Source organism: Astatotilapia calliptera, chromosome 2 (assembly GCF_900246225.1).
Source record: "Astatotilapia calliptera chromosome 2, fAstCal1.2, whole genome shotgun sequence".
Lineage (NCBI taxonomy): Eukaryota > Metazoa > Chordata > Actinopteri > Cichliformes > Cichlidae > Astatotilapia > Astatotilapia calliptera.
In genome coordinates, this window is record NC_039303.1 from 1,768,935 (window position 1) to 1,787,778 (window position 18,844).

Below are 18,844 nucleotides of genomic sequence, written 5' to 3' on the forward strand. Positions count from 1 at the left end.
ACTTTACTCCGCGGCTCGTAAGACTTTATAGGACTTATTGTTGAATTTAACTTTGTCTTGGTTTTTGCGTGATGAAAAGATGACGTATTCTGCTCCTCCCAGAGAGGTTTATTCAGTTCTCTCCTCCTTCATTCACTTCAGTGGAGAGCCATTGGTTCTTAAGTTACTGCCAGCCACAGCCTAAATGGCTCACATGTTACTATCATTTATATGTTGAGGCATCTGACAATCAATATTATTTCGAAACATCATTAGCCTCCCCCCTACTCCCCTACTCCCCCCCAACCTCTTTGTGTCTGTGTGTACGTGCACACCCCTAAAAGTGCACCCTGAGGCTGGAGACCAAAAATTCACACAAAGGTGAGGACACTTGTCTAGATAACACCAGGTAGTACGGTAACTTGTGTTGTAAGAACAGGTGCACCCCCACAACGCTCACCAAAATCATCAGTAAAACCAAGAAGCTCCAGACTGGTCACAGCTGATAGCAAAGAGTAAGAAGAAACCTGCACTGCACAGATGTTTAAAGCCCCCACAGAGATCTAGTATAAGTCAACCAGAAGAGCCCACCACACCGCAGAAGCTGAGGGACACCGAACAGACCTGAAACCCAAGCAGAGCACTGGCCAACGCAACCCAGGTGCCATGCCCACTCCCAAAGGTGCAAGACAGCCATCCCCAAAGGAGCCTACCTGAGTCCCAGTCTCCGGGAACAGAGCGGCACCCATCCCAACCCAGAGAGCGGGGCGAAGAGACAGAGTACCAGGCCGGCAGGGAGGACCCGGGCCTGCACCACACAGGACAGCACAATGTATACAGATTAAGGAAAAGAGAAGGTGGCTCCAGGACCCATCAGCTCTGTGGCCCACTGCTGTCGAGCAGTGCATCAGCCTAGACCGACAGAAGCATAGCTAGTGGAGGATAGTCCAGCCAAAAAGTAACAAATGCATGAACTCGTTTTTCAGCATCACTCTGAGACAGGATGCAATACTGCAATTCTTTGTTGAACCCTTTGAATTAAAGCTTCGGTTACATATTGGTGTTTGCTGGTGGAGGCAAAACGACAACATATTCATGGAAACCAAAGATATGATGCAGACTAATGACACGTATTTGTTTCATCCACACTGAATATCAAAAGAAATGCTTTTAAAATGTATCAAGCAGTAAAATCACTCGAGTGGCAGATCACACACATGCAGCCGTTTCATCTGCAGGAGCCCTTCTTATGCTGCAGGTCTGGCAGCTGCAGTAATGAATGAAAAGACAGCGATGTAACCAAACATTGTTATTTTATTATCATAAAAAGTAACACAATCCCCATTAGGCATTACATACACTACAACAACAGTAACACCAGTACGACACATCAAAGGGACTTTTGGATATTATAGACATTTTTAAAAATCCCTCCTTTTTATTATTTAAATTGTTTTGACTAGTTATAACAGATGAACATAATTTACAGGTATGACATATTGTCACCATTAGAAACATTGTTATTGTTGAGAATCTCCAGTCTTAAAAACAACCGCTAATGTTGAGGGAAGACATTTCATGGACTGTCACTGTAGAAACAGGGATTGTGCTGGAGAAGGGTTGATGTAAGGCCACTGGGCCAGGCGACAATGTGGAGGCTCGGGGTAGGGAGCAGTGCAAACATTAGAGATGAGAGACACGTGTTCCAGCAGGCACACAAAGCCCCATTTCACTGGTGGAACAAAGAAGGACCCCGCTGCTGTGGAACAAGAGCTAAAAACCTTCAAACGTGGTAAAAGAGATGCAGAGATTCATTTCTACTATTGAGGCTTCAACCTAGCTGTGACAGTAAGCCTAAGGTTTCTGTATCTGCAGGGACAGGACTCACTCTCAGTGGTGAAGGTGGAGCAGTGATATCGGGACTTATTCTCATCTTTCTATAGTCTTACAACGTGGGTACAAATGGCACAAACAACCTATGTGTAAAAGTATAATTGGGACTAAAATCCTAGTGTAAAGGTAGTAAGAAAAACTACCTACTCTAGGGAAAGAGCAGAGACGAGAACCTTATTACAGAGATAAAGGATGTTTCGCAGATTTGTTGAATAAAGGTGACTAAAACTGGTAAAAGTGGTAGAAACCTTCAGGCATGATTGACTAAGGGCTACAATTCTAGAATACTTAACATTGAACACTCTGTTCCAGAGAACAGAACATCCCTGAGGGATACAACCCAAGAACTGCAGGGGACCCGATGTAGAACAACACAGGGGAAAATGCAAAGACCAACAAATGACGTCAGTTACACAACAAGTGAAATGTGGATGTGAAATTGTTTTTTAATGAGAACTTTTCTGAAAGTCAGCACTGGATGGAGTAAAGGAAAAGAACAGTGACGTCGACACTTTGATATGTAGTGTGATAGTATATTTATGGTGCCCTCTAAAAGTCAACTGGAATCCAACACGAGCAGCTTTTACTCCACACTGTTCATGTGTCAGTTGAATATGCCGTATATACACAGACGGTAGGGTGAAATATCACTGTACCGTTAACCTACTCTTGGAGAGCACTGAATACATGTGTTTGTAAGACATTCGCAGGCTAGAGGCTAATGACAGTGATGTTTCAGACTGTCTTTCGCTTCTATGGAGGTAGTTGGTATAAGTAGAGAGAAACTTACCGGATGGCAACAGTGAAACAGAAAAAGGGATGAGAGGAAATCACTGCTAAAACACTACAGAGGTTGTGGAACCCAATTTCAAGCATGATTTATAACAATTTTCAAATGTAGCTTTTAGTTCACACATCACTGTGACGTAGTCAGGTGCTCCACCTGCCAGTCAGTCTGGACTCTGTGCTGCTGGCCAGTAAACGGGAGAATGGTCAGTGCCAGAGATATGCAAGCACAGCAGCCGTATGATACTATAATCTCACCATATTGTCTTCATTTTTAATTATAGTCTCGCTGACCACAAAACATCTTAGCACCAGGAGTGAAGAGCTCAAGGTTTTGATTCAAGCCGTTTGAAGACAAACTGAAGTATTTATAAACTTGATAAAAATATAAATCGGCGAAAAAGCTGTGCAAAAATACTAAAAATGTCAAATCCCTGTCTTTTTCTCTGTGTGTGTATACCAGACTGGATGTTTTGTTTGTTAGAGCTTGCATTCTGTGTTGGACTCTAAGTCACTACAAGTGCAACTGCAATGTTGTACATGGCACATTAACATGTAGCACAGACTTTGCTGTTCTCACACAAGGATTTATAACGTGAACTCTCATGCACTTCCTGTCTCTGGAACGTGGGCGGTTATTTTAGTAAACAAGTAAACGTTGACCCCTCATGTCCACTGATTAAAGCCGTTTCACATCGAGGAGTCTAAATTTTGTTGTTTGATTCACTTGTTCAGTTTTTTCCTTTATTGTGTTGTCTTGTCGAGGTAGTATTTCCAACAACGCGCTGCTTATAGTCTCCAGATTGTTGGTGGTGGTTACTGTGACTAGAATGACGATATCTGTATTATAGGAGGAAAGACGAGCAGTGAAATAAGCCGTAATAACGCCTGTAGAGCCTCAACAGCGTCTAAAACTCATCTAATAAATACGTCCAGAACCTGAATGAAATGAATCTCAACAAGAAAAGCGACTCAGGATACCAAGAAATATTTCATGTTACCTACACACATAATATACTACACAAATGTAGTTGTCGGTGTAGAGTATTGTAATGTATAGATTTATAATGTAAATCTGATCACTGATTTTGGGGGTTTTTCCTCTATGAGACTGGACAAGGGACTCTATGTCCACTGGACTAATAAGACAGTTTTTGGATGGACTGTAGCCAATGGACATGAAGGGTAACAAAAAGAACAAAAGGTAAAAGTCTGTAATCATCAATCTCATCTCTGGACCTGCAGCCGTCCATGTTTAACTGCTGCCTGCACAGAAACCGCCAACAGTGTCGGGGAGTTCAGATGGGCACCATAGACATAAGAAATGCTTCCATACATTCTACAGAAATGTTCTGGTATAAAACAAAACAACTGTCCTTTATAACCACTTCACATGTGTTGTTATGTTTTGGAGTGATGATAAAGGTTTTTATTGCCATTTTCTGTGGCACTGCACCTTAAAGGGTGTTGCCATTGGCAAATGTTATTTGAGGGCAAACAGAGACAAGTAATGAGTAAGAATTGGTTAGTGAAACTCTGGGAACCCCTTATAGGTCAGGAGGACTGATGCTTCTCAGGGTGTAATACCAGTTGACACCACAGGAGGGGGTTAAGTAATCTTAAGCAGCTGAATGGGCGTGAAAATAACATAACCTGAGATTACAGATTATCCAAGCATTCAGTCACTCGCTCAGTCACTCACGCACTCGAACCCACACGTATGAAAAACACAAAAGCTGTAGTGTGTAAACTAGAGGCTAGAGAATGACAGTGTGCAATATCCTGGTGTGTGTAGTTCTGTGTGAACGAGCTGCTTCCTGGGGATCTAACTTCCTGTCTGTCCATCCATATGTGTGTTAGCAGGTATAATCACAAAGGACCTGTCACAGCTGCACTGCCAGTCAGTCTGTCAGCTTTCACTGTAACAGTCCATGCAGACTGATTTTCTGACCAGTCCACTGGCTCTGTGTTCTGCCCAGCCCTTAGTTCTGACCCTAGACGCTGGTGATTGACGCAAGGCAGGCACTGGGCTTCTGGAGTTTTTCTGGTTGGGTGCCAGCAGGTTCTGGAATGGCACGGAAGGAGAAAGGAGGACCGTTTCCAGTGGTGATGTTGAGGTGGCCTGGGCTCAAGGCCAGATTCTGCCGTCGGTTACTCTCCACTATTGAAGAGGTGTTAGATGCTAAGCTCTCTCTCGTTCTGCAGAGTGACAGAGACACAATTAGAAATAACACAACCATAAGAGAAGGTTCTTCAAGCTGACATTGGTGTGTGTGTGTGTACATATATATACATACACATGTGTTTGTGTATATAAACTACCAGTCAAAAGTCTGAGAACAGTTATACAGTTATTTGTTGCAGTCGTTCAAGTCCAGTGAACAGCTTGAAATGGTACAAAGGTAAGTGTTGAGCTGCCAGCGGTTTAAAACAAAGGAAAGGTCACCAAAACTGTAAAATAATGTACATTTCACAATTATACAAAAAGGCCTTTTTCAGGGACAACACGGGTAAACATTTTAAATCTGTTCTGCAGCAACGGAGGCTGATCAGCCTGGAAAGCTGCTGCTGTTACTTCCTACATGCACCGAGTTGGTCAGGGCTTCATCCTACAGCAGGATAAAGACCCCACACAGTCCAAGCTGTGGCAGAACCACCTCAGGAACAAAGAACAAGATGAGCTTGGAAACATGGAGGTCCGGCACAGTCTCCAGACCTAAACCCATCGAGCTGGTTTGAACTGGACAGAAGAGCGAAAGCAAAGCAGCTACAAGGTCCACATTCATGGGAACATCTGCTCCAGATGTGGGAGAAGATTTGATTCGTGTTGTAGAAAGAAGCCACGGCTGTGTTCAGCTGTTATATCACAGGGGGCGACTTTGATGAGTCAGAATATATTTGGTCTATAAACTGATTTTGATAGTTTTTTCACTCTAACTTCTTATTTGTCCTATGCTTTCATTTCAAAATGCAATGAGACATTAAACTGTATGATTTTCAATAAAAACTGGAAAAACTTTTGATTGGTATATATAGTAGCTGTTATTGTCATTATTATTATCTGCTAAACTGATATAACACTATAGCTACCTCAAATCTCACCTTCTATTGCACATTGCTTTTTGTCTAATTTTATTATTGTTATTATTACTATTATATTTATTATTGTGACCAATTTCATTCTTCATTTCAGAATCAGAATCCTGTGGTGACAGCCGACACAGTACAGACAGTAACTGACTAAACTAAATGAAAGAACACATCACAGAGTTACATTTACAAAGGTATTGGCCTCTTTCCTATTTTTTGTATGTTTTTCACATTTAAATATTTCTTAAATGTTTCTTAAACTTAAATTTAAACATTAGACAAAGATAACAAGTTAACACAAAATGCAGTTTCTAAATAAAGGTTTTTATCATTAAGGGGAAAAATTGAGTCCTACATGGCCCCGTGTGAAAAATACAAAGAGCTCAAATATAAATATCGCACAAACACAAAGTATCAGAATGAAAGACTTGTTGTGCAACCTGAATGATCTGAAGGATGACTTGTAGAGGCTCCCACAGGCTGGCTGGGATGGGCAAAGGAGACTCACTAAAGCTTTGTGTTTGCAGTGATCCAGAGTAGGATGGCACGGTTGGCTCCTTCAACTTGAATGGGCTCAGAAAAAACTGACCCCCTCCTCAGAGGCTGGAAGCATTTTGTTTTTCTAATGGAGGCTAAATCCTTGTGTTCAGCTTCCTCCTATAAAATGTTTGCAATTTTACTTAAAAAAGAATAAAATAAGACTTAAATATGTTTACCCAACATGAAGAAGCATGCTACGCTCACTAGTGTCCACAGTGATTGATGCTCTACCAGGTGCACACGGACCAGACCATCAACAAGAAGCTCAGTGAGAAGGCAACAATTGTTGTGCAGTTATTAAGAAATGAAAGAAATATTAAATTCCTATAAATCACCTTCTGTCTTGAATTCCATCCTATGAGGTAATTATGTTCAAAACAAACTTTATTTTCTAGTAAGAATGTACTGACTTTACTCACATATGTAGCACATATGTAAATCTATTGTCTGTTGCTACGTTGCGGACGGGGCCTCCACACCTAAACAGGAAAATGAGTCATTGCTGTTGTGAGCTCCAGTCAATATTACAGGCTGTGGTCAGCTGACCTGTGGTGCTGCTCCGACGTGCTCTTTGTGGATTTACACAACTAGATGTAAGCAGATGTCTTAATACCAGATGGTAAATGAAACTAAGCGTTATCAGCCTTGCACGTGTCCTGTCTACAGGAAGCGGTGTCTGAAAAGGGCTGGGAAAATCATCAGAGACCCCAGTCACCCATCACATGGACTCTTCACCCTCCTGCCCTCTGGGAGGCGCTACAGGAGCCTCCGGACTAAGACCACCAGGTACCGGAACAGCTTCTTCCCCACAGCTGTCAGACTCCTGAACTCTGCCTCCTGACATCTGACCCACGTTAAACTCATGGACTGAACATACACACCCCCACAATGAACAACTGTACCCTCAAACACACAATAATAACATGGACTGAACCACCACTCACAACCACCAGCACTTTATATACCTCTGTAGAAACTATCTACACCCTCACTTATCTTAACTGCACTACTGTATAGCTCTGTGTAAATAATCATTCTGTACATTCAATAATCTTTAATCCTACAACTGTTTACAACTTGCATAGTTCCCATTTCTGTATAGCTGTATATCTCAGATTCTGTAAAGTTATTTATTTCATATTCTGTATAGTTTTTCATATTTATATCCTGTTCATAGCCTGTACATAGCTTGTACTCACTACAGCCTGTACATACTTATAGTTATAGAATATTCACAACATACTTCATACCGTGTACATTATAACATACCATAATAGACCCATTTCTGTAATATACTCACATATCTATATTATTGCTAATATATATTGTAATATATCTATATCACTAAAGCACTTCTGGATGGATGCAAACTGCATTTCGTTGCCCTGTACCTGTGCATGTGCAATGACAATAAAGTTGAATTCTATTCTATTCTATTCTTATCTTTCTCCATCTCTGAGTTGGCTCTCGTTCTTTTGTCTCATTGGGGAAGCTAGCAGCTGTACTTTTTACTAGCAACAAGCTGCACACAGTTTGTATGCTTCCTGATATTTGTTGATCTGATAAAAACGTTGCATTTAAATTACCCGCAACTTAAAAATCAGAACTCCATCTTTGAGCGCTCCTCGTCTGTCGGGCTAGCTAGATGCTGAAGTATCGTGACCACAGCTTCTGGACATCCGCACTAATTCCAGTGTTGACAAGACCAAAAGATAAACCACTGGCCCACTTTTAACTTGTAATAAATGATGCATAAATGACATCGTTTTGTCTCTCTCGTCTCTGTGTGTGCAATAGCTCCATGGTGGCAGATACATCATTTGGATCGACTCTCATGTGCTACTGTTTAGACTCTAATGGTTCTAATGTTTGAAGCAGTGCACTGACAGGAAGCACAACTCCCCTCTTAAATCAAAATGTAAGGAGTCCATGTACAAAGCTGTCAGAGAAATAAATACTCAGCTAAAGTACAGATACCAGAAAACTGTACTTAAGTACAATTAAGAAGTACTTCAGTACTTCACACCTCTCAATGACTTTTTAAGCAGTTCATACAGTATCACAGTCAATCGTGTTGACTAATGTATGGAGATCTGCCACTATCAGAGCAGTGATAATGTAACTGTAGGATCAAACCCTCGGTCCTATGAAATGCAGTTATCACATCAACCTTTTTTACTTAATAAAGTCTGAGTGGTCAAAGCTGTCATTGTGAGTATCATCAGCATGCAGTATCAAAAAGCTGCTGTCAGGGTTTAGCAAAGAGCTGAGGTGCCAGCTTTGTGGCTGTAAGCTCTCAGTTAAATTAGCATGATGATGCATTTACAAAAGCTGAAGAGGGTGAAAGAAATCTTTGGTGACCTAACAGTGCGCTGGTTCATGTACAAATATGTAGTCAGTTTACTCCAAGGGCAGCTTGTGAGTGTCAAACATTAGAGTGCGAAGGAGTAACTGTGCTAACAAAAGGAATACAGTGTAAGCAGAGGTTTTACACTCTGTACTGTTGCAGTTAAGGAAAATGAAAACAAGTCACTTCACTATAAAACTGGACTCGCCTGTTAGAAGTGTTTGGTAACTATGTGAGGTCTTTGGCACTGAAACTCAGGAGCACCGTTACAAACTGTTCCACCTTAAACATCAGAAATCTGTGTGTAACAGCTGACCTGTCTGTGTGTGTGTGTCTTTGTGTGCGTCTGTGTTGATAAAAGAACATGTTAATGATGTATCTCTGTACAGCTCTTAAACTTTTCATTAAAGTTGAGCACGACTTGGTTTCAATGAAACAATAAAAATGTCCCAAACTTACACAAATCACATTTTTATGATTGATTTAAATATTCTCCGAAGGGAAACTCCTAAAAGTAAATAAAGTGCCTTGAGGCCAGCCAACACAATAACTGCATCCACACCTTTCAGTTCCAAACAACTACTGGCCCTCTTTATGAAAGCCTGACAGAAGCTTTTTAACGTAAAAAGCGTGTTTTGCTGTGGTGCAGAGCGTTAGTAAATCTGGCCCTTGGACGTAGCTATTTTTTGCAGTTGACCTCATTACATATTTATTTGTAGGAACTTCTCTTTCAGTGCCATGGGGGGACCATAACAGAAGATGCATGCAGGCAATCAAGATAGTTTTTAAAGTGAGCCAGTGGATTAGTAGTGGATGTTTAACACAGTGAGAAATGAGTCCATAATGCACACGAGCAGCCCCACAGCTCAGCACCACACGTGCAGTCTCTGAGATCTGTGATATACATCATTCAGCCTGGTGTCAAAATGTCTTATACACTGTTATAGTCAGACATTCATTTCATACTGACTTTATTAGATACCTCAGCAGGTCAAACACACAGTAGGTCTGTACCTTTGATTTGTCAGACTTTCACTGGATGACCTCCATAACACAAACCAAAAGGAATATCCATCCCCAGCAGGTATCCACTACACTATGGTGTCCCACTCCAGATGATCTAATAACAATGCAATTGATAAATGCAGTATAAGAGCAGCTTTTACATATGTGTCTCAAGGTCAATTCACATCAGTTAGAGGGAATTAAAGGGTAGGGCTGTGCGATATGACCAAAATCTCATCTCCCGATATAAGACATCTATCGTCCGATAACAATATAAATCACACAAATGTAACATTTTCTGTAAACTCTGTGAATCTCCACTTGTGTGAAGTGTTTCCTGCTGCGCGTCATGTAGCTGGAGTCGAGTGTTTTAACCGATGCATGAAACGATACATTTTTAGACACAAGTTGTAACGGCGCCGTTTTCTTTGTGAGTATTTATTACACGGCGTGCTGCGGGGAGAAGCCTGTTCTAACGTTGGAGTCTAAGGTTTATTTTTTAGCACCTGACGGCTCTTTTTGCTTCTCATCTGTAAATAATCTGCATCTTTCACGTGATTCAGTTTATTTTGAAAAGTCTCAACAGGATCTTGAGCTTTATTGTGAAAGGTTTATGTGGAACATAAACAAGCGAACACGCGATGCTGTTACCATCGTTGTTGCTAACGACAACGCATAAAAACAGGCGCTTCTGTAGTGTGGTTATATTAAATATAAGAGAAAGAGAGACGTTTAATAAATGAACACAGCCTCTACAGTGACATCAGAACCATGAACAAATATTGCTGTAAACAGTTTATTTTGCGACACCACGAAACAAACGATAGCGTAAAATGAAACGACAGACGTTTTTATATCGTCATCAGATATACATCGTTATATCGAACAGCCCTACTAAAGGGGAATAATCACGTTTAGAATACAAGAATAAGATTTTCTGTTAGGAACTGTTTGGGAACGTGCCCGGATCATGTGTGTGAGCTCTGCATCTGACAGCTTAGGTGGAGCACAGGGCTCATGAAGAAGGTTGCTGCAAACTATCCATACATTTTCCTCCACTTATGGAAGTCAGGAACGTGGTAATTTGAGATTAAATATCACTGATATCATTTATCTACACTTGATAAATGTAAAATGTCTCAATTAGATACTAAATTATAAAGTATATAGATTGACGAACAAAGGCTTAATCTGGGGTTTTATTATTCTGAAGTGCATCCACCCCCCATGTACAGTGTTGGTGTTTATGGCTGTAGTGTGTACAGTATAAATATTCTCACCGTGGGGAATTGAATCCACTGTCAACAGTGACCGAGCTGGAGTCCATACTGTCCAGCCGAGCAGAATGAGCTGACTGCTGGTTCTGACTGGGCTCCGGAAGGTTCTCTTTGACACCTGGGAAGGCAAGCGTTCTTTCAAACCTCCTCTGCAGATCCCTCTCTTTCTCTCTTTCCAGCAGCCATTGCATGGTTCCTGCTCCACCTCCTCCCATGACAGCAATGCTTCCTCCAGGCTTCTCATCCTCTCCTTGACTTTTCGCGCCTCCGTCTTCAAGTTCATCATCATCTGAAACATTGTAGTAGTCAAAGTTTGCATCTGCAGCACTGGATGTGGGTTCAGTCCCTTGTGATGGAGCAGATGATGTTGCCAACAGAGGCTTAGGAGCATCGAAGGCTTCTTGGGAATCAAGAGCATCGCAGGATGATGACAGATTTGAGGAGGCAAGGGCTGTGGGTTTTCTCAGAGAGCTGTAACCTGGCAAAGGCAGGCTAGGTGGAGGTTTGAAGAGCGTATCTTTACTAAAGATCTCCTTTCGTTTCTCCTGATTAGAAGAGGTGCTGTGGGCAGGTCGTCCATTAGAAAGAGGGAGGTCAGGGATAGAGAGGGGTATTGGTGGCAAGCTGCTGCCCTTAGGTCCCACCTTTGTTAAGTCCTCCCTATTTTCTGGTGGATGGGATGTCTGTCTATCAGTCTGCCTATCAATACTACCTGGTTTTAATCCATCATGGCTGTTTTTGCCCAGAGTTCCCAGAGGAGCTGTTGATGTGAGAATAGCCTCAGAGGATCCAGGGCATTGGAAGTAATCATCGGGAGAGGCAGAGTTAGGCAGTGGTTTTGGTGAATATGCTGGGAGACTATCCCTGCTCTTACTCTTCTCCAAGTTCCTGCTCCCATCCAATCTCAGGGAATCCCCAGGCACCTTAGTGGAAGTGGGTGTGGCACGAGAGTAGTGAGAAGAGCTCTGATTAGCTCGCAGGGTGCCATCATCAGTATAGTAACGGCTCCGGTCATCATAATAATCGGGTGGTCCAATCAGTCCAGCTCCAAGCGGACCTTTAGAGTTGTCCATTGATCGGGAACGTTCCTTGGCCTTGTTGCTGCGTTCATTTCTGGATTTCCTCTCCTGGGTGTGGGAGTGCGAGCGGTGGACCTTAGAATGGTGGGCTGATTTGCCGTGACTTGGCTCAGGGAAAGGCATTTCTGTGCGTCGCTTGGCAAGCTCTCCGGACACATCCCACTCTGGAGTAACGGGCAGGTGTGAGGAGTCAAGAATGTTAGGGTTGCTGTGTGCCAGGTGGAGTCGGGCCCTTTGCCGCTCCATGGCCACTGCCTGTTCCCTTGGTGACCGAGCCAGTGAGCATGAGTAACCTCTATAGTCCCTTTCGGCCAACTCTAAATGGGAACTGTCACTTGGCTCACAGCGAGCAGTCCTTGTCTTACTATGCGAGCGGCTAAGTTTGGTCTGGGACTGCTTTCTGTGTCTACCCCCACTTCTTCTACTTCTGGAGCTGTGATTGGCCGACGATGCTTTGCTCCTCTGAGCACGCTCTTCTTCAAGACGCTTCATGACTGCTGTGTGTCGAGCAAGATTCTCCACTGTGAGGTCAGGATTGATTCTACGGATGATCTCCATCTCTACGTGGCGTGGCAGCTGGCTGGGTACGTCCTCATCCCGTAGCGGCCATTCCTCGGGGGGGAACTGTGCAGAGAAGGTTGCAAGCTGCTTGGCCTTATCTTTCTTAAAACTCAAGCGAAACAACTTCAAACCAAACTTTCGACTTCCTGTAGCACTAGCTCCAGCTTGTTTCTCTATGTCTGCAGTTCCTGCTACCCCTCCTCCTGCTGCGCCCCCACCTCGGTGCTTGTTTAGTGTATCCGTCTTGAATGGGAACCCGAGTGAACTGCGGCTCTTTTCAGTGTTCGCTCCTGCTTGCTGAGGGGGTGTTTGTGGGGAGTGAGGTACCGAGTACGCCTCCCGGTGGTCTTTGGGGGATCGCCGCTGCAGGGTGGTGTGGTGGCTAGGGGGGTCGTCTCCACGATAACTGTTGTTGTAAAAAGAATCCCCACCTCCCCCGCTGTGATTCTGGTTGGACTTTGGGTGTGTTCGCTCTCGCACACCCCCGGAGGTGGAAGGGGTTATGGTGCCAGAGAGAGGGGAGGTGCACTGTGTCTGCTGATGCTGCTGCTGCTGGTTCTGATGTTGGTGTCGGTCAGCAGAACGCTCTTCCAAGTGATACCACTTGGAGCTAGTTCGGATTAGGCTTGGAGTAATGAAATAGGTTTGAGGAGTTACGATAAAATATCCATCAGGTGTCGGGTAGATCTTCCGCTCACGGACCAGCATGTTCAGAGTATGGCGCAAAACCTCCTCCGTTGGTGTAGGTACACCTGACCAAAGACAGAGACATGAAGCAGTAAGTCCAATGGCTCTTTACAAAGACCTCATTTAAACCCGCCCCCTAACATAATTAACTAAAAAACAAACATACAATCCAGGATTTTTATTAATCATACTATGTTTAAAAGCAAAAATTCCCTTGCCACAGAAATGTTATTGTTTGGCCCACACGTGTACACTAAAAGCTCTAAAGATTAGTTCCAGAGTGAAGATTTGAAATAACTTCAACGTCAGTGAGGACAGAAAAGGTTTCATTTTGCAATATCAATATCAAAGGTATGTACCTTTACCCCCTCTTTCAACATCAGCCAGTATTTCTGACTAAAGTAATATTTCTACCTGCTAACCCAGAACAGGTTAGTGGTATAACAGATAACCTGTACCCTGGAGAGGAAATGGCATCTCACTAATTTAGATCTTCATTTAGCCCAGAAAAATGTTTATTGTAAATTGTAAAGCTAGGACATCTTACTATTCATTACTGATTAAAGAAAATAATAACAGCCGCAGGTTTCTTTTCAGTGAGGGAGCCAGTCTGACAAAGAGGAAGAATTCTGTTGTGCCAGGCACTCCTTTAACCTTAAACAGCAATGACTTCATGAATTTCTTTACAAATTTTAACCATTTGAGGAAAAAATTATACATCTCACAGACGTATCATTATATACAGCGGCATCCAGTACTATTGATCTTTACAGAGACTCTATAGTTAATTTCAGTAATCACTTCCTAAAAAAACCCATCAACATGAAGTCTCAGAAAACTGCTCAAAGAAGACCTACTATTAATAAATGCTTCAATCTTAAATATGATCAAAATGGCACCACATGCCTTTAAGGTGGGAATTCATATCCATATCGCGATATAATCTGAAGCATGTGCAGTAACGATATATATTGCAATATATTCTTTTCTTCTGTATAACGTATTTCGCTACCTTATCGTGGTGGAGGGGTTTGTGTGTCCCAGGGATCCCAGGGGCTATGTTGTCTGGGGACTTTTGCCCCCTGGTAGGGTCTCCCATGGCAAATTGGCCCTGGGTGAGGGACCAGACAAAGAGCGATTCATAAGACCCTTATGAAAAGGACACCGAGGGAACAGTTTACCCTGCCCGGGATAGGGTTACCGGGGCCCCGCCCTGGAGCCAGGCCCGGGGAGGGTGCCCGAGGGCGAGCGTCTGGTGGCCGGGCCTTAGTCCATGGGGTCCGGCCGGGCACAGCCCGAAGAGGAGACATGGGCCCATCCTCCCGCAGGCCCACCACCCGCAGGAGGCGCCATAGGGGTCGGGTGCATTGTGTGCCGGGTGGCGACCAGGCTTAGGCTGCTGCCCCCGCGACCCGGCCCCGGACAAAGCGGATGAAGATGGATGGATGGATGGATTCTTTTCTTCTGTATAACGTATTTCCCACACTATAAGGCACACTTAAAATCCTTTAATTTTCTCAAAAATCGAGATTGTGCCTTATGTATGAATTCTGGTTGTGCTTACTGACCTCGAACCGATTTTGGCTGCAGAAATCTGTTAAAAAATGTTTTAGTACAACTTTGCTTGATAGATTGTCAGAGCATTACGGCTGCCGTAGTGAGGAGCTTCACGGAGTATCTGGGTCCAAAACTCCGTCAACTTCAGGTCCCAAAGTCAAACAAACGCTGAGAGTTAAAAACGGTCTAAATTCTTTCATCTTTAATAAAATCATCAGCGTTGCTGCTTTACCAGGTGAAACTATGAAGTTTAACATCCAGGCATACATGAAAACAGAATTTATTAAATTTAACGGAGTTAGAAGTTAGCAGGAAGTTAGCTCGCTAGTTTCCACCTAAAGATGACATACCATGTTCTGACAGAGATTTCTGAGAAAATTCAAACGTACAGCTCTGTTATCACTTCCAACATAAATGAAGACAGAAAACTAAACAGCATGACGTTTGTAGGGTTACTGAAGTTGGGCTAGCTGGTATATAATGTTGTGCTACGTGATTGCTAGCGACACAGCTATGTTAGCATAACATAAACACAGTGAAGCTGGAGGATGAACGCCAACTTTTTTCCACTCGATAAAAGTTAACATGAGGGATTCTGGTGGTCAGGGACAAATGCAGTCGCATAGCAGGATGCTGTACACGGGCCAAACTTCAGTCAGGAGAACAACTGAGATTATTCATCCACAATACGAGGTTAGTCATTCATATACTGCAACAACATGGGAACAGAGCAGCTGTGAGAGAATTCAACATTAATGAATCAATGTTACGGAAGTGGAGGAAGCGCAGTTTTTGGCTTTCCCCATATTTCAAAAGTGCTTCATCTTTGCTATTACTGTCGCCCGCCATAATTTGTAGATGATAATGGTTGTAGCCGCTGCGATCAGTGTTGCCAACTCCTCAGTAAGGAAAATCGCTATTGGTTGTCGTAAAAGTCGCTAGAAGTCGCTAAATGACATCATCGCCTAATTTGCATAATTGGTCATGCTAATCTAATTGTAACCTGTGTTGTTAGAGAGAGAAATAACATCGTGGAAGAGACATAAAGTGAGTAAAAAATGTCCTAAATGCATTTAGAGTTTATTTAGAGCTACAAATTAAATTTATTTTAGCAATTATTGTTTTTTTTAATGTCACAATTCCAACCCTGCTCCTTTACTCGGGCTTGGACCGGCAAAAGTGACCCGAAATAGGCGCTCTGGTGGAGTTACTTTGTGTGTGTGTTTATAAGTAGTTTTAAACCTTGTGTTCCATAAAACAGCATAAGAGTAAAAGAAGAACAGACTGCGTTACAGCACCCGCTGCTTGTTGAGAGTAAAAGCGATACGTGCTTTCACGTCTTTTTTAGAGACTTTTTTTAGAAAAAAAGTTGCTAAGGGGTCTGAAAACTCGCTAAATATAGCGACAAAGTCGCTAAGTTGGCAACACTGGCTGCGATGCTTTCGACCAAAACAGGGGCAGCTTGATGACATCATCAACATGCGCTATCGCGATATAGTCAAAATCTCTATCGTTGGCCAAATTTATATCGTTTCTATCGTATATCATTTATATCGCCCACCCCTAGTGGGAATAATTAAACAGCTTGATCCAGCTGTCTGAACTAATTATACGCCAATCTATAAAGTTCCTTTTAACCCAAATGTTCTTGAAAGAGTAGTTGTAAAACAGCTAACTGATCTTCTGTAGAGGAAATGTTTAGTTTAAGGGTTTAAGTTGGGTTTCAGAACTTATCACAGTACAGAATCAGCAGCAAAGATTACAAATCATCTTATGGCCTCTGACAGTGGAAGCAAAGTCACTGCCTTTCTCTAAAACCACCGATGGTTTTAGAGAAAGGCAGTGAAGTAGGCGTCCCTGTCAGCCCTTAGGAATCGAATGCAGTCTTCTACAGATCTACACTCAAGGTTTGCAGGATGATATGCTAACGGCTCTCTACCCTGACAAAACCGCACACAGCCAATCTGGTGTCACATGGCTGCTATGAGTAAACACCATGAGTATTACTTTACCCATTGTAAATAACCAACATCATCATCAGTTTAAGTTTATGGACTGGTAAACAGCACAGGAAAATCTGTTTATTCTTTTTGGGTTACAAAAATGTACCCTGGAGTGAAAAGTGATTCTATTTCAATCCTCATGGGATTTTCTCTGCAGTTTTTTTTATTGATTTTTCTTCTTTGTTCTACTTTGTTGCTTACTGTTACTTTTTCTTTCCGTAACTAACCCCTCAATCTCCATGTTTCTCTTTTCTTTTTTAGCATCTCCTTCACTCACTCCTCTACCAGTCTGGAGTTATTACTGTCAGTTACATCATAGCAGCTTTTCACTGCATCCAGACTGATGCAATACAAGATAGACTGCATGCACAGAAACAGTGAGTGTTTGTTCAGCCACCTCAATCGTGCTAAGACGATGACCAGGTAGCGAGAGTAATAAGACACAGTGAATCGCTTGAAAAATTTCTTTGTTGAATTAGGAGGGGTTTAGTATGTTATGGTTCAAAGAATAATGTTTCATAATGCTTGGTACACAATATGATGAACATTGCTGAAGCAGTGTGGGATCGTCTTGACAGAGAGAACAAAAGGCAGCCAACATTCAAAGAAGAACTTCAGTAAGCCCAGAAAACTATTCTTGGAGACTACTTAAAGAAATTACAAGAAAGCTCACCTAACAGAGTTCAGGTGAGGTTGAAGAATAAAGGTGGTCATACCAAATATAAATTTTCAAGCTAATTAGAATTGTTTCACTGCCTTATACACTACCGGTCAAAAGTTTTAGAAAACCCCAATTTTTCCAGTTTTTATTGAAAATTATGCAATTTAGTTCAAGTTCAGTTCAAGTTCAAATTTTATTCGCCACATGCAGTGGCAGGTTACCCAGCAGTGGAATGAACCCGCCCCCCGACCTTACACACACAACACAGACATCACATGGGGATACAAGTCAGAGAACGGTTGCATTACAGAAAAAAACAGTGAAATGTACACTACAATGGGAAAGTACAAGAGGAAAAAAAAGAGACCTCTACTCATGCTGGGCTACAGGAGGACAGCATGAGAACAGGAAACAAAAAACTCCTCTGCACAGAAAGCACATAAATGTCCACAGCACAACATTATGAAGCACGTGACCAGCAACAGAGGTGGGTAGGGGATGAGGCAACACAGCAGCCATCCTGCCACTGCACCGACTCTCCAGCGCGGGCCCAGACCCGCCTTGTGTTCCCAGGATGCAACAAGCATCGAAGGCATTGGAAGGGGAGGGGGGATGAGTGAGTGCTTATCAGTGTAAGTGTATATGTGTGTGCGTGTCCATAGTTCAGACAGTGTCCTTTGCCCTGCCAGGCTAAGCAAACAGACTGTGCTGGACCTCCATGTTTCCAAGCTCACCATCTTGTTCTTTGTTCCTGAGGTGGTTCTGGCACAGCTTGGACTGTTTGGGGTCTTTATCCTGCTGTAGGATGAAGCCCTGACCAACTAGGTCCATACCAGAGGATCCTGCATGGTGCTGCAGAATGCTGTGGTAGCTGTTCTGGTTCAGGGAGCCTTTGATGGTGAAGGAAACTGGACTCACTGACACCTTGACTTTCTTTGCAGGTTCTCTGTAGGACAGACCTACATTTATAAGTGTTATGATGGTCTGTCTCTCCTCCACTGTTAATTGTCTGTTTCTTGCCATTTCTGTAGCAACACTCTACTTTCTGCAGTACGATACTGTTCAACTGATGCTCACGAAGGTATAGTACCACAGTGTGTTCAACACTGCTTTATGCAGACAGAGGGGGCTGGAAGTAATCTAGAAAAGTTGGAACACCTGTAGGAATTAGTAGCACCATCTTTCAAGGCTTAATCAACCTCCATTGCTGCAGAGCAGATTTTAAATTGTTAAGGGGTGTCTGTCATGATCCTGGGTCCTTTTGACCCAGCGTTTTGTGTTTTCTCTTCGCGATTTTGGTTCTGTTCTCTAATTGGTGTTTACCCTGTTCCCCCCCGTGTGTTCCTGTTTTATTGTGAAGGTCTGCGTCTTATGTGAGT

At 42.8% G+C, this 18,844-nt stretch overlaps 1 protein-coding gene across 1 annotated transcript in view; it reads right to left on the minus strand.

Annotated features, from left to right (window-relative positions):
* Positions 1–3,090: 3,090 nt before the first annotated feature.
* The window catches only part of stox2b (storkhead box 2b), a 53,961-nt gene continuing 38,207 nt past the window's right edge, over positions 3,091–18,844 (minus strand). Inside the window, exons 3-4 of the mRNA XM_026181491.1 lie at positions 10,921–13,309; positions 3,091–4,857 (exon numbers count right to left, since the gene is read on the minus strand). Of these exons, the coding sequence (XP_026037276.1) occupies positions 4,653–4,857; positions 10,921–13,309 (2,594 nt within the window). The 3' untranslated portion in view covers positions 3,091–4,652. The remainder of the gene's footprint in view (positions 4,858–10,920; positions 13,310–18,844) is intronic.